Genomic DNA, 12,393 nt, shown 5'->3' with positions numbered 1-12,393 from the left:
GGTGTGCAGTAAACATTGTATGTGCGTACGTACACCGTTTAGTATGATTACATGTGTATGAATGTAAATGCACTCCTGTTCACTTCTAGAGCTAACGGTTTCAAAAGTAGGTAAGGAGGGATTTTAGAAATGTTTTTTGTACATATGAAATATTAATTAATATGACATTTTCTTCTCTCTCTCTCTTTGTTATTTAGTTGATGCTTTTTTTTTTCTTTTTTTTTTTTATCTCGCAGTATTACTGCCCCCACTTAAATGTTGACAGAGCAGGATCATTCACTGTATCATTAAAATAGTTCTCGTAGTTGGATTTAACCGTTGTTGTTGTTGTAGTAGCAGCAGCAGCAGCATAAAACCAGAAATTATAACAATCAGGTCAAGCACAATTATTACTAGCTTTGTTGACCATTTAAGTAACCTGTCAATGAAATGTGTGCAAGGAGAAAAACAAGGCTGCCACATAATATGTAAATTGTTTGCATGTGTGCAGTTTACTTCTTTGCTTACTAATACACAGAAGTATGTAAATGTTTGAATTCTATTTAAAAGCATTTCTACTTTAGCCATTGCATTTATTATGGCAGCTAGCTCGTATTATGCTCAAGGCACATGCAGTACATTAATTTACTACTGACCTAACACAACAAACTCCCAAAGTCAAATTAATTCCAAATAATTAATTTACACATACTTCTGGTTAAATAGTATATTAAATATGTCCACGACTGATGATTACCAATCACTAATATAAAAAAAAAGCAACACACAACAAATAAAACAAAATGTCTCTTTAATTTGTAAGTGTCAACAGCAGTACAAAAGATGGAGTGATGGTGAGACGATTTTGTCATACGTGTGTGTACTCTATCTTTTATGGAAAAAGAGGAACTCTTGAGGTAAATAAGCAAACAGACAGGAACACCCTCATCTGCCGTCGTACATCAGTGAATTGAAAATATACTGTAGAAATGGTGTTACATTACAATATGCCAAATGCTGCTTGTGGGGAGAACAACCTAGATATTTGTACAATTCACTAAGGTGTCTAAATACACCAAAATGTGTCACTCTTCTGCTTTATTTTATTTGATATAATAATACTACCATTACAGAGAAGACTGGTCTCTGGACATACAACTGTAGCATTAATTAGTTTACCTCACGTCAATACTGCACATGGAAACCAATGACTTGCTGGTTTACATACTAAAGCCAAGCAAAAATATTTTTAGTACCTTTTTTTTTCATTTTTTTTAAACAATAATATCCTTAGCAAATAGCTGTCTTTTGTACTGTATAAAGAAGAATGTGAACACAAATGTGATGGCAACCTTTTTAAGTTCAATTAAAAACTTTACACTGGACTGTACAAGATATTATGATAAAACTATTTACATTTTTAGACTTAAAACTTTTTTTTTTTCCAAAAGCAGCAACAGATACTATTCTACATCTCTAACGCCCGAACAATAATACCTGCCATGGGTCTATGTACCTGCTGAGAAACCGGTCTCTACACACACGCGCGCACACACACACACGCACACACACACACACACACACGCACACACAAAAAGACAAAATCAAAGAGAAGTGTTATCAGGCTGCTAGCAGGATTCGAAACAAGAGTGTACCTAGCGACAGAAGCCACATACAGTGTTGCTTGAGAGACTACAGAAACCTAAAAGCAAAGTACCATTGACAACAGCATACGTTGTCCCTGACAGCAACATTTTACTCTTCTGAACAGCAGCTAGCATGTCAGTCCAGCATGTCAGTGAATTGTGCTGATTAAATTAACAAAAACTATGCCACAATATACATCACAAAAGTCCATACCAAAAAGAAAAAAAGAGAGAGAAAAAAAAAGAGCATTACAGTAAGATAAGTAGAAACACCCAAACTTTGTCCTCAATTATTGTACCTACTTTGCATTAATATGGCAGTGACAGTTATGTATTATAAAAGAAATGTCATTTAGATTTGCTGTTGACTGGATGAGAAATGGTCTATTAAACACTATGAAGCAACACAGAGCAAAATACTGTATGAAAACCTCAAATGCACAGAGTGGGTCTGCATTGTGCAGCATAAAAAACAAAGAAACAAAACATAAATATTTGCACATCCCCAATGAATTAATTCTCACCGAGAAACTCACATATGTTTTCAGATGATGCTGTACTGTAAGACACACCACAACTGATGCCCCACAATTACTGTACATGTTCTCTCATTCAAATTTGGCACATAACCAATTATTATATAACTTCAGCAAGTACCTTAACATTTAGAAAACAATTAGTAAAATAAAAAAAATGAAGAAAATTACGTACATGGATTTCAAGATTTGTCCTTTGCTACAGAGTGCACTAACAACATAGCAAATGGCTGGTTAATTCAGCATGGAGTGCGAGGTTCATCACTGAAACACATCGAAGTGAGATGTTTTCAGCTGTTTCTCCAATACTATTCAATCAACAGGGATGTGAATTCAGCAACTACATGAGGTACAGTGAATTGTCAGTTTGTGATTTTGTTCTTTTTTCTAAGTACAATGACCAAAAACATACACATACACACACACACACACACACACACACACACACAAACAAAGAAGAAAAAAGTAAAATACATAATTTATACTTCAGTAAGTATCCATGAACAAAAATAGAATTCTATTTTCCTATGTTATATTTACAATGAAAAGAAAAAAAAAATGAGATGGAGATTTTTTTTTTTTTTTTTTTAAAGAAACTTTGTTTTGAGCTCCAATCCATTTTGAAATTTCACTGTTTTTATTCTTGTTCTCTGATTGTCCTTTAATTCTGTTCTACTGACACTTTTAGAGCCAATAATGGCTAATAAATACAATAAAATGTCTATGCACTAGAGAGCTTCAAATACAATATACAACACAAACATACATGACCATTAAAATGTGCTACTGAAGTCCGGTGTGTCTCAGTTGGCCAGTCACTACGCGAGCCTCTCCGTCGAGTATAATGCTCTTTCTCCCCTAGGCAGCACTGGAGCTTAAACAAAGTGTTCATTCATCACGTGTCTTTGCATAAATAAACAAAATATGTCAAGAGAAAAATGACTCAAATCTGGCAACTGTGAGGCGCGCTCACATGAGTCCAAACAGGTGACTTGTTCATGTAGGTTTTTTTTTCCTCGCACAACGGCTTCACATTAGTCAGAATTGATAAAAATACCATTTATATCCAGTGCTTGTAACACTTTTGAATCATTGTCTCCGTGTGAGATTTTTTCTTTTCTTCTTCTTTTTTTTTAATCTATACAAGCGCAATCAAGTTTCAGTCCCAACAACAGTCCTTTTGTCTGCTACCAGCCTACAGAACTGGCTTGGCATGGTCAAGGAAATATGTACAAATCACGTACAAATCAACCAATCCACCAGCAAACAGATATAACAGCTTTAAACAATAAACGTTGGCTTGTAAGCAAGGAAAAAAAAAAAAAAAAAAAAATTTGAACGCGCATGTCAGGGGACATCCAGCCAAGTATTGTACCTTATGTAAAAATCACAACAAACTTAAACAAAACCAACAAAATAAAAGGTACAAATACAAGCTTCTAAAAAGAAGTGCTGAAAACTTCTACGAATTAAGTAAATGCTTTTCAAAGAGGGGTGCTGAAAATAAAAGTGATGGCTTCAACTGCTTGGAGAAGTAAGCGCTAAATAGTCATCGGTACCTTTTTCGACCTTTAGAGGTAATGCAGTGACCAGCAGCCTTGCTGTGACATTTCCTGTCTATTCTAATCTCTGGGTTACCAATGAAACAGACAGGTTCAAGGGCAAAGGCAAAATAGCGGGACTCATGCATTAATAATGCTGTATTTCAGATGATACCGACTCGTCAGTCATTTTAATAATCCCCCACAGCTTGATCTACTTGTTCCATCTGCTCGCTAGCACCTCGTGGCTGCTTCTGGCCGCGGCCTTTCGCTAGAGCTTTGATGGAGAGAGGGCACAATAAACCACATGGGCCTCGTCTTCATTGTTCGCTACCTTTCTCCTGGGCACGGACCGATGCCGGGAGCCAGATGGCAGCCCCTTGAGGCAGGGTGTGTGCTGGGCAGAGGTCAGGTGAGTGGAGGTGAATGGCACTCGCACCCTGTAGGAGCTTTCAGTAGGGCCAAAGTCTAAAACAAGAGGCCCTGACCGCTGGCTGCTTCTTGGCTGTCCTTCCACACGGAAACAACCTGAGATCCGTTCTACTGCCGGAACGAGCGGATAATTTAGTAGAGCTGCAGGACTGAATACAAAGGAGCAAAAATGTGCTTTTTTATTATGAATTGTCGTCTTTTTTCCCCCCCAAGTGCTCAAGAAGATCCAATCCAAGTAAAACGATTTAAATCGCCAACAGATTTGTCTTTGTGCATCTTCAAATCTGTTCGTTTTAGAATATATATTTTTAAATGTAAATACAATTAAACAATCTTGAATCCAAATAGACAGTATATAGAAAATTTGGAAAATAAGTGCCATTATTATAGTTTATTTTCTCCTTATCCCTCTGCATAACTGGCCAAAACATCCTAATAAACTGGACGTTCTCTTAAGACTTAATAATGAACAAATTGCAGAAGCCCAAAAGACTTTAAGACTATTTTATGTCAGTTAAGATTACAATGTCCACAAGACTTAAGTGTAAATAAAAGACTTTAAACTTGCTGCCCTGAAAAACGGGGCTAAAGACTTGTGCGTGTACATATTGTACAACAGCAATTTGTGATTGTAATACACCAAAGCTGCCTTTTGCTGCCTGTCCAATTCTGCAGATTGGATGCCATTTGGCCCCTTGGCATTCTGGCCTGATTACAATCACTGTGATTAAGAACCGAGCGGGTAAGACTGAACTAGACGAGGCCGGTGGTTGGACGATCACTGCATTGAACCTCCTGGAGAACTATAACACTCTTAGTTCCTGAGCATTTGAAGATGGTAGGTCAATGGAGAGGAGACACAAGTGGAGAGGAGGAAAAAAAGTGGGATTTGTAGATAAGATTGCAAGGATTGTCTAAGACTCATGCAGTCTCTCCCTTAAGACTTTTAAATTTAAGATTTAAGAGCAGGAAGCTTATGATATGTTTGGCACATCTGGACTTTTTTTTTTTTTAAATGTAATAATATAATAATAATAATAATAATAACAACAATAATAATGGGGAGTTTTAGGCTTTCCCTCTATGGTTCAGCAAATGTAAGGACTTCTTCAGTTAAGTTTTATCGTATTATGAAATGTCAAATGAAGTGTTGTTGTCTTTTTCATTTTAAATAGTTCTGATTAAAAACATTCACAAGCTGTTGGCTGGTACAGCATACCTGAGTGAGATATAGAACCCCATTGAAAACAGTAATGTACGCTTCAAAAGAAAAAAAAAAAAGGTTTCAACAAATACATCTGTAAATCCATATGAATTTGAGTAAGACTGTGAGTTATGCATTCATATGAAATAATTGTCAAGTCCTATTATTCAAAAATGTCGTAGGAAATACCCCAAATTGTCCATGATCAAAACACAAGAAAAAAAAAAAAAAATCAATAAAATAACAATAAAAAAAGCCAAAATAAAACAAATCAAATTGTTTCACACTCGGAGAAACACTTAAGACCAATAGCTGTTAAATCTGAAGGAGCCACATCTGCATGCTGGCTCCCAAAACGTATATCATCAGAAACAAGTTTTTCGACTTTTTTTTTTTGTTCGTCATGTTCTCTTTTTCATCTTCTTCAGTCTTCCCTCTAATAAAAGGATATTCTTCACAGGGTGTTTTTGCCTCAGTTGGCACTGACCGGCTCCTGTGTGTCATTCTCGCTGCTGTAGTCCGATTTGGGCTCGTCCTCAAAGTCCTCGTACATGTCCATCTCGTCCTCTCCGTTCACGGGGTCGTTAGGCACCATGGTGCCTGGTTCCATCTTCATGTTGAAGGTGCTCTGGATGACGGGGATGGTGGGCTCGGGGCTGGCCGAGGCACTGGAGCAGTCTGATGTCATGTGAGGGGAGGGCGTAGTGGTCGCCATGGTTATGGCACCGGGGTAGACGACACCTGCGCTGGTGGTGATGGGGATCTGCGTCTGTGGCTGCTGCCTGATACAGAGGTGCAGAAACACACAGGAGAAAGACAGTTTTATGCTTATGAAGAGCGAGTGCGTGCTTTTACTTTTTGCAAAGCTCAAAGAAGCTTAAGAGCTTTTAAGAGACGGATGACAAGTTTAACGCTTCTCAAGAAAAACAATTACGGTCTTGGGGAGTAAGAGAATGGAAAGAATGTACACTGGTCGAAAACACGTAAAGCTGGGGGAGTTGAAAACCCAGGCTTGAATGGAACATGCCCAACCAGTAGCCCTGTAAAAATTATTCCCAATCAGCGACAACGATTTGGGAACGATTGTGAAAATGACACTCATTTCTTTCAGGGCGACAAAGCCAATTGGTTGGTAGAGACACAGTCTCCTGATCTTTAACAGGCTGATTGATACTCCAGCGCTCGTATTTCTTGCTGTTGAAGTGGAAACACCTGGAGCAGGCATTTTCTTCACTCACCACACGCAGTAAATTATAGAGTTGTGCTCCAAACATCTGCCCTGCAGCCCTCTCTACATTCATACTCAACTCTAATATCCTAAAATAATGGCTACGTGAGTCCCGCTGCCCTCTGTTACCGTCTAAATGTGATAAACCACCACTTTCAAGCAGCTGAAAGAAAATACTATTTTGTCAATGGGATTCAACCCAGGGCCATACAGTGCATTTCCCCTCCTCCGAGAAAAATAAATTTACCACAGCATATAATCACAAAGGGAGCGTGCACGCAACAAAAGGCGGCGCTCACTTTGCTTTGAAGCGTATATTAAAATTAAGTGCGAGGGCCATATAACGTGACAAATGAGCTAAGTGGCTGAATTACTCCAATCAACCTGATTAGGGGGTCACTGGCTTTACACCAGGAGTTGGCAAACAGCATGGAGTCATTACCTGCCTATTGTGAGAGGTCTAAGCTGGCTATATTAACTGTCTATAGGGTTTTAACAGAGGGCAGGGCATCTTTGATGGCCACCTGCTATTGTTCCTGCCGTTTTTTCCGCCGTGCACCTACCCCACAGTGAAGAACTGCCTCATCTCCTGCCTCCTCGACCTCATCATCTGCTTGTACTCGCCGATGCGCAGCTTCTTGCCGTCGATAATGCATGTGCGCTTGGGCCGGGGCTTGTACTTGTAGTTGGGATACTTCTCCAGGTGGATCTTGCTGAGCCGTGCCTGCTCTTCATAATACGGTTGTTTCTCCTGGTTCGTCATGGACTTCCAGCGAGATCCTGTTGACCACAGGTGAGAAGTTAGGAGTGATACAGGAGTGACTATTGCAGATTTTCTTCTTGGAGAAAGAATTGCCTCAAACAATATTTTATAACTACATTTTAAATTTCATTTTATTGAGGTCGATACATTTTCAATACATTCATAAAATGAATGAAATAATTAAAGCTATTTAAAAATGTAAATTTAGAGACAAAATGAGCTTAAAACACATTGTAGAACAATTTAACTGCATTATTCTGAGGCAAGCACTGCTTTTGTGAATAGAGGGTAACTGCATGACGGTAACTGTTGCTGCATTAGTGGAAACAACAGGCCAGTAAATATCTTCAGCCTTCAGAACGTCCGGGCTGACGGGACTTTTAGTTGCTGTGATCTATTGACTCTCTGGACTGGGGGACAAGACCCATTTAGCCCTGTCATTTTTCATGACAAACACTGCCCACGTGACAGCCACTAAATCCATCTAATTGAGCTGCTCCCGCGGGCAGCACGCCATCAAGTTTAACCGTGCTCGTCTGTTTGAGATGCATTGAATTGTGTGGAATTACTTGCAAAAGATTAGGCAGGTGTGGTAATAGCCCGAGCATCTTATTCACAACATACATTTTGCTTAGTAGCTATGTAATGCTGAGATGCTTGTTTATTGATTGCTAAGAGGGGAAAAACTGGCGTGGCAATACTCATTTGCATATGTTGTGCAATTCAAAGTCCGGTGTACTGCATGCTGAAATATCTAGTCAATCAACATGACACTCACCCTCTCTCTTAATGGTGCAATTCAGCTACATTTTAGTCCTGTAAGTCTTGGTTTTGGTCCAAAACAGTGTGCTGTTTCAGTTTGGTAAAAACAGACCCTCCCTTTACCTCAACAGACGTTTAGTGTTTCAGCTGGCCTAATTCATACTGATACTATCAGTGTCATTTTAAGAATATATATATTTAACAATTTCATACAATAAAATATTACAAAATTTTCATACAATAACCTCAGAAAATCAAATCAATAGCCAGGTTTCTTTGTTTTTTTTTTTGGCGTTTCATTTAATATTTCTATATGGAAACACCAATAATAAATAAAATATTTAACAATGCAAATTATGCTTGCTTCATTTTTTTTTTCCATTTCATAAGATGACCTGTGCTTAAACTACAATATAAACACATTTGATACATTTCTAGACAAATTTCTACATCAGCAAATGCCATGTGACTTTGCCTCAAGTCTCAACAAAATTTCTATTTCCATGATATTTTCCAATTTCCTGGAAGTGATGATTTTGTTTTCTTGAACACATGGGATGGAAATGCTGCTTACTTGCAATTGTTTTTGCGATATTCAGATTTTTTGCTCATAATTATTTCAGAGCTTGAATGAAAACATATAGCTAATGACAATCATTCCTTGAGTAGTTACGCCGAAGGAAAGTAAAGTCATTTCAGTAAGTAGAATGACTCTTTAAACGACTGTGTTAAAAAAAGATTACTGGATTAGTGTGATCCAAAACAAGCAAAGACATTTTCAGCAGTTTCTGAAGTACTCTACAATAGTTCCCTAGACACCAGTTGAGTTTATTCGTTTGGAGTATGGCGTCATCCCAAACGAAAACGTAAAGGCCAACGCAGAAGGCCATGGCTGCTGGTCGTGATTGATTTGGGGGGCTTTGACTTACCCAAGATTTTGCTGATGTTGGAGTTGTGCATGTCTGGGAAGGCCTGAAGGATTTTGCGGCGCTCATCTTTGGCCCAGACCATGAAGGCGTTCATGGGCCGTTTGATGTGAGGTTCGTTGCTGTTCCTTCCCCGGGGTTCCCTGTAGACCCGTGCCTCGGTAGTGCTGGCGCCTCCTGTTGGCCAACAATAATACTGATGTGGTTTATCTGCAGAGCCATTCAGTTCCTTACACCCTAGGAACACCAGAGCAAGAAGAAGAGAGCGGGTGCAAACCGTTAATCAACTTAGTAGTGCAGGGCATCCATCAGCACATCAGTGTGACTGGAGCTGAACCAGAGAAGGGAGGCCTGCAGTCGTACCTCAGATTCCAGGCTGCCCATCCCAGAACTGGATGGGACAAGCCCATGTTTTGGAGCATAGAACAAGACGGCATTGTTGGTCGAGGAACTCCTGATGAGTGAAAACTAGCTCAAACCAGACGAGGAGGACCCTCACTATAATGCCTTTTAAATATTTTGTCTGGGTCGCAGCGTTCGTACATTTGAACAGCCGTACATTTCTGGATGGCTGTCGTAATGTTTCTCCTGCTATGAGTAATAATGGTAATGCTCTGAATAACAAATGTGGCGCAAGGGTGTTTGTGTAAAGGAGGTAAAATTAGGGGAGAGGGGCAGTGCCTGACAAAACATATCTCCATGTGATCGCTTTCAATGTGCTGTCAACACATACAAAGCATGACAAAAGGCAGACTTAGTGGTTAAACATGGGATGGTAAATAAAATATATCTTATAATCTCATATAGGCTTAGTACTGTATATAGACCTAGACATGTTTTATGCAGAACAAATTCCAGATCAGCTACCATTTTTGTTAATTGGACATAATAAAAGCTTTGTGGGATCACTAATAATAATAACAACTAATAATTAAATAATTATATGACAGATAAAATAATAAAATACTAAATTAGGTTTCTGTATAAAAATGATCACAGGCATTACGCACATGCACATGTAAGGTTAGTGAACGAAGCCTAGTGTGAGTGCGATACAGAGCAAACAGACCAGAAGAAGTGAAACTCCTCAATCAGGCCATTCACAATCAGCATGTGTGTCCCCCAGTTTCTGTATTTAACTTTACAGCAGAGTGAAAATGATTCTGTTTGCATGCGCATTTGCTTCCTTTTATATGTAAGATGTGAAAGAATTAAATAAAAGCTGTATGAATATTTCAACAAACAAAAACATGTTGATAAATAAGGCTTGAAAAATAAAACAAACAAAAAAAAAGCCTTCCCATATGCTACGATACATCTTTAATGATCCAAAAACTGGATAAGAAGGCTTGGAATCAGCCATGAATATTTCATCATCCACATGTGATGTGTATTCATTAGGACCCTGAAACTTCAAGTCTTGGCACATGGTACCTTGCTTTTGATTTCTATTATCACTGGTGTTGATAAACAAAATAAAAACTCCAGCTATGTAATGGATCTTGGCAGTGCACCGCTACTAAAGCACCGGAATACTGAGATTATTCCGAGGGCAGCGCGCTGCTCAGAAAAGGAGGAGCCGGAAAACAGGCAATGTTTGAGAGGTACCTCTATTCACACACACACACACACACACACACACACACACACACACACACACACACACACACACACACACACACACACACACACACTGGGGCCCTGAGAGAGAGAAAGAGAGAGAGAGAGAGACAAAGTCTAACTTTCAGGCAGCCAGTAGGAGGCTCTATCCTCCAGGCCCTGCTGGGCAGAATGGCTTTGCACAGGGCCCAAAAGATCCATTTACACATGTCATGTTTAACAATCATAATAATCCAGAAAGGGCTGCTGTTTATCTGGCTGCCCAGCTCCACACAGTCATGGTGCATCAGTCAGGCTCTCTCTGATCTTCCCTCTCCACAACTTTGTACCACCAAACGCACTACAAGCAGCCGCCTCGTCCCAGCCTCTCTCGGCCCCCTTCGTCGGGATTACACGGCGACGGCGTTCCCCGCACAGTACATTAATTTCATTTAGCACGCGCTCACCGTGCAGGATAAATTGATTTCACTTTGTTTGGCTTTGACAGCCATGTTTATTGTGCAATGAAATGTAGTGTGGCGTAGGGCTGACAGTATCCATCAACGCTGGGCAATCTGCTGACTGCCGGGGCCAGATGAAGGCATTCATTACCTTGCCAACGCTTGCTCGCTCATTCGGCTACCTCACCCAGACACGACCGCCACTGTCTGTTCGGGGGGGATGGCCGGCTCTAATTTACGATTCGCCCCGTGCCATTACTTTACCACTGACACTGATTCAGCAATTTATATACTGGCATGCATGCAGATATAGGGAGAGGTGAGCAGCTTACATGCAGGAAACCGGCAGCTGGACTTTTAAATTGCAGATCGGATCCATTTTTCCGTTTCACTGAGAGAGGGCGAGAGGGACCGGGGCTGGTTGTAATAATCATCTCATGCCCTGTTGTTGCTGTAGTGCGTCAGCAGACACAGACTCAGCGCTCTCAGTCATTTGAGTGGACCGCAGGAATGAGTGCCGGTGCTCCGCGGGACGAGACGAGCGGCGGCCCCTGGCACGGAGCCCCGCTCGCAGACACGGGTGGTCCGTGCCCCCCACCCCACTGCAATCATGATGTGCCTTAATCAAAAGCAGCCAAAGAGTTGGCAGCGAGGTCGGCTCGCGCGACGTCACCCCACATCCACAACATGCAATTTACAACCCTCTGCTTTTTTTTCTCGCTTGTTGTTGTTTAATAAGAAAGCTTACATGCCTCTGACATTTACAAATTAGCATTAATTGACGTTTTTTTCCCCCTGTGCAGCTCTTTTAGGAAGCACCTAGTTAGGTGTGTTATTGTGTAAATAAATGCAGATGTTTCGGGATGCCACGGGAGACCCCCTGAGGTGCGTGAGGGTGGGGGGGTGAGACGGCAGGAGGCTTCTAATCGACTTTATTGTGATTTATGAGACCCGGTGCCCAACATGACAGAGCGATACAAGAATCTCCATTTAATTTGTCTCTCCCGGTGAACAGGAGGGAGAGCAGAGGGGGACTGTATGAATTACAGAGAAAGAGAGAGAGCGCTCGCATGGAAGTGTGCGAGTGAAAGGGGCCCCGCGGCCCGGCACACCTGCCTGCAGCAGGCCCAGACTCGATGGTACGCGGAACGGAGCCAAAAGGCTGAGCCTCTCAGGCTCTCGCTGCAGCTAGCCTTTTGTTCTGAAGGCACACACAGACTGTCACACAAGAATCCGCTTGGAGAAACAAGCAACAATCACGCAAACCTGCCGGGCCCTCTGCGGACGATCCAATAAAGAAAGAGACGCCTTTCCGT

The 12,393-nt window shown here is 40.7% G+C and overlaps 1 protein-coding gene across 18 annotated transcripts in view; it reads right to left on the bottom strand.

Annotated features, from left to right (window-relative positions):
- Window positions 1-773: 773 nt before the first annotated feature.
- The window catches only part of sox6 (SRY-box transcription factor 6), a 252,272-nt gene continuing 240,652 nt past the window's right edge, over window positions 774-12,393 (bottom strand). For 15 of the 18 annotated variants that reach the window (XM_051901722.1, XM_051901715.1, XM_051901723.1 and 12 more), the window contains 3 exons: window positions 9,021-9,254; window positions 7,130-7,346; window positions 774-6,120 (listed from right to left, as the gene is read on the bottom strand). In XM_051901722.1, the coding sequence (XP_051757682.1) occupies window positions 5,811-6,120; window positions 7,130-7,346; window positions 9,021-9,254 (761 nt within the window). In that variant the 3' untranslated portion in view covers window positions 774-5,810. The remainder of the gene's footprint in view (window positions 6,121-7,129; window positions 7,347-9,020; window positions 9,255-12,393) is intronic. The other 3 variants (XM_051901724.1, XM_051901725.1, XM_051901730.1) reach the window with 2 other exon arrangements.

This window comes from Ctenopharyngodon idella, chromosome 7, assembly GCF_019924925.1.
Source record: "Ctenopharyngodon idella isolate HZGC_01 chromosome 7, HZGC01, whole genome shotgun sequence".
In the NCBI taxonomy this organism is placed as follows: domain Eukaryota; kingdom Metazoa; phylum Chordata; class Actinopteri; order Cypriniformes; family Xenocyprididae; genus Ctenopharyngodon; species Ctenopharyngodon idella.
Note: the sequence above shows the minus strand (reverse complement) of the source record. Positions and strands in the feature narration are given on the sequence as shown.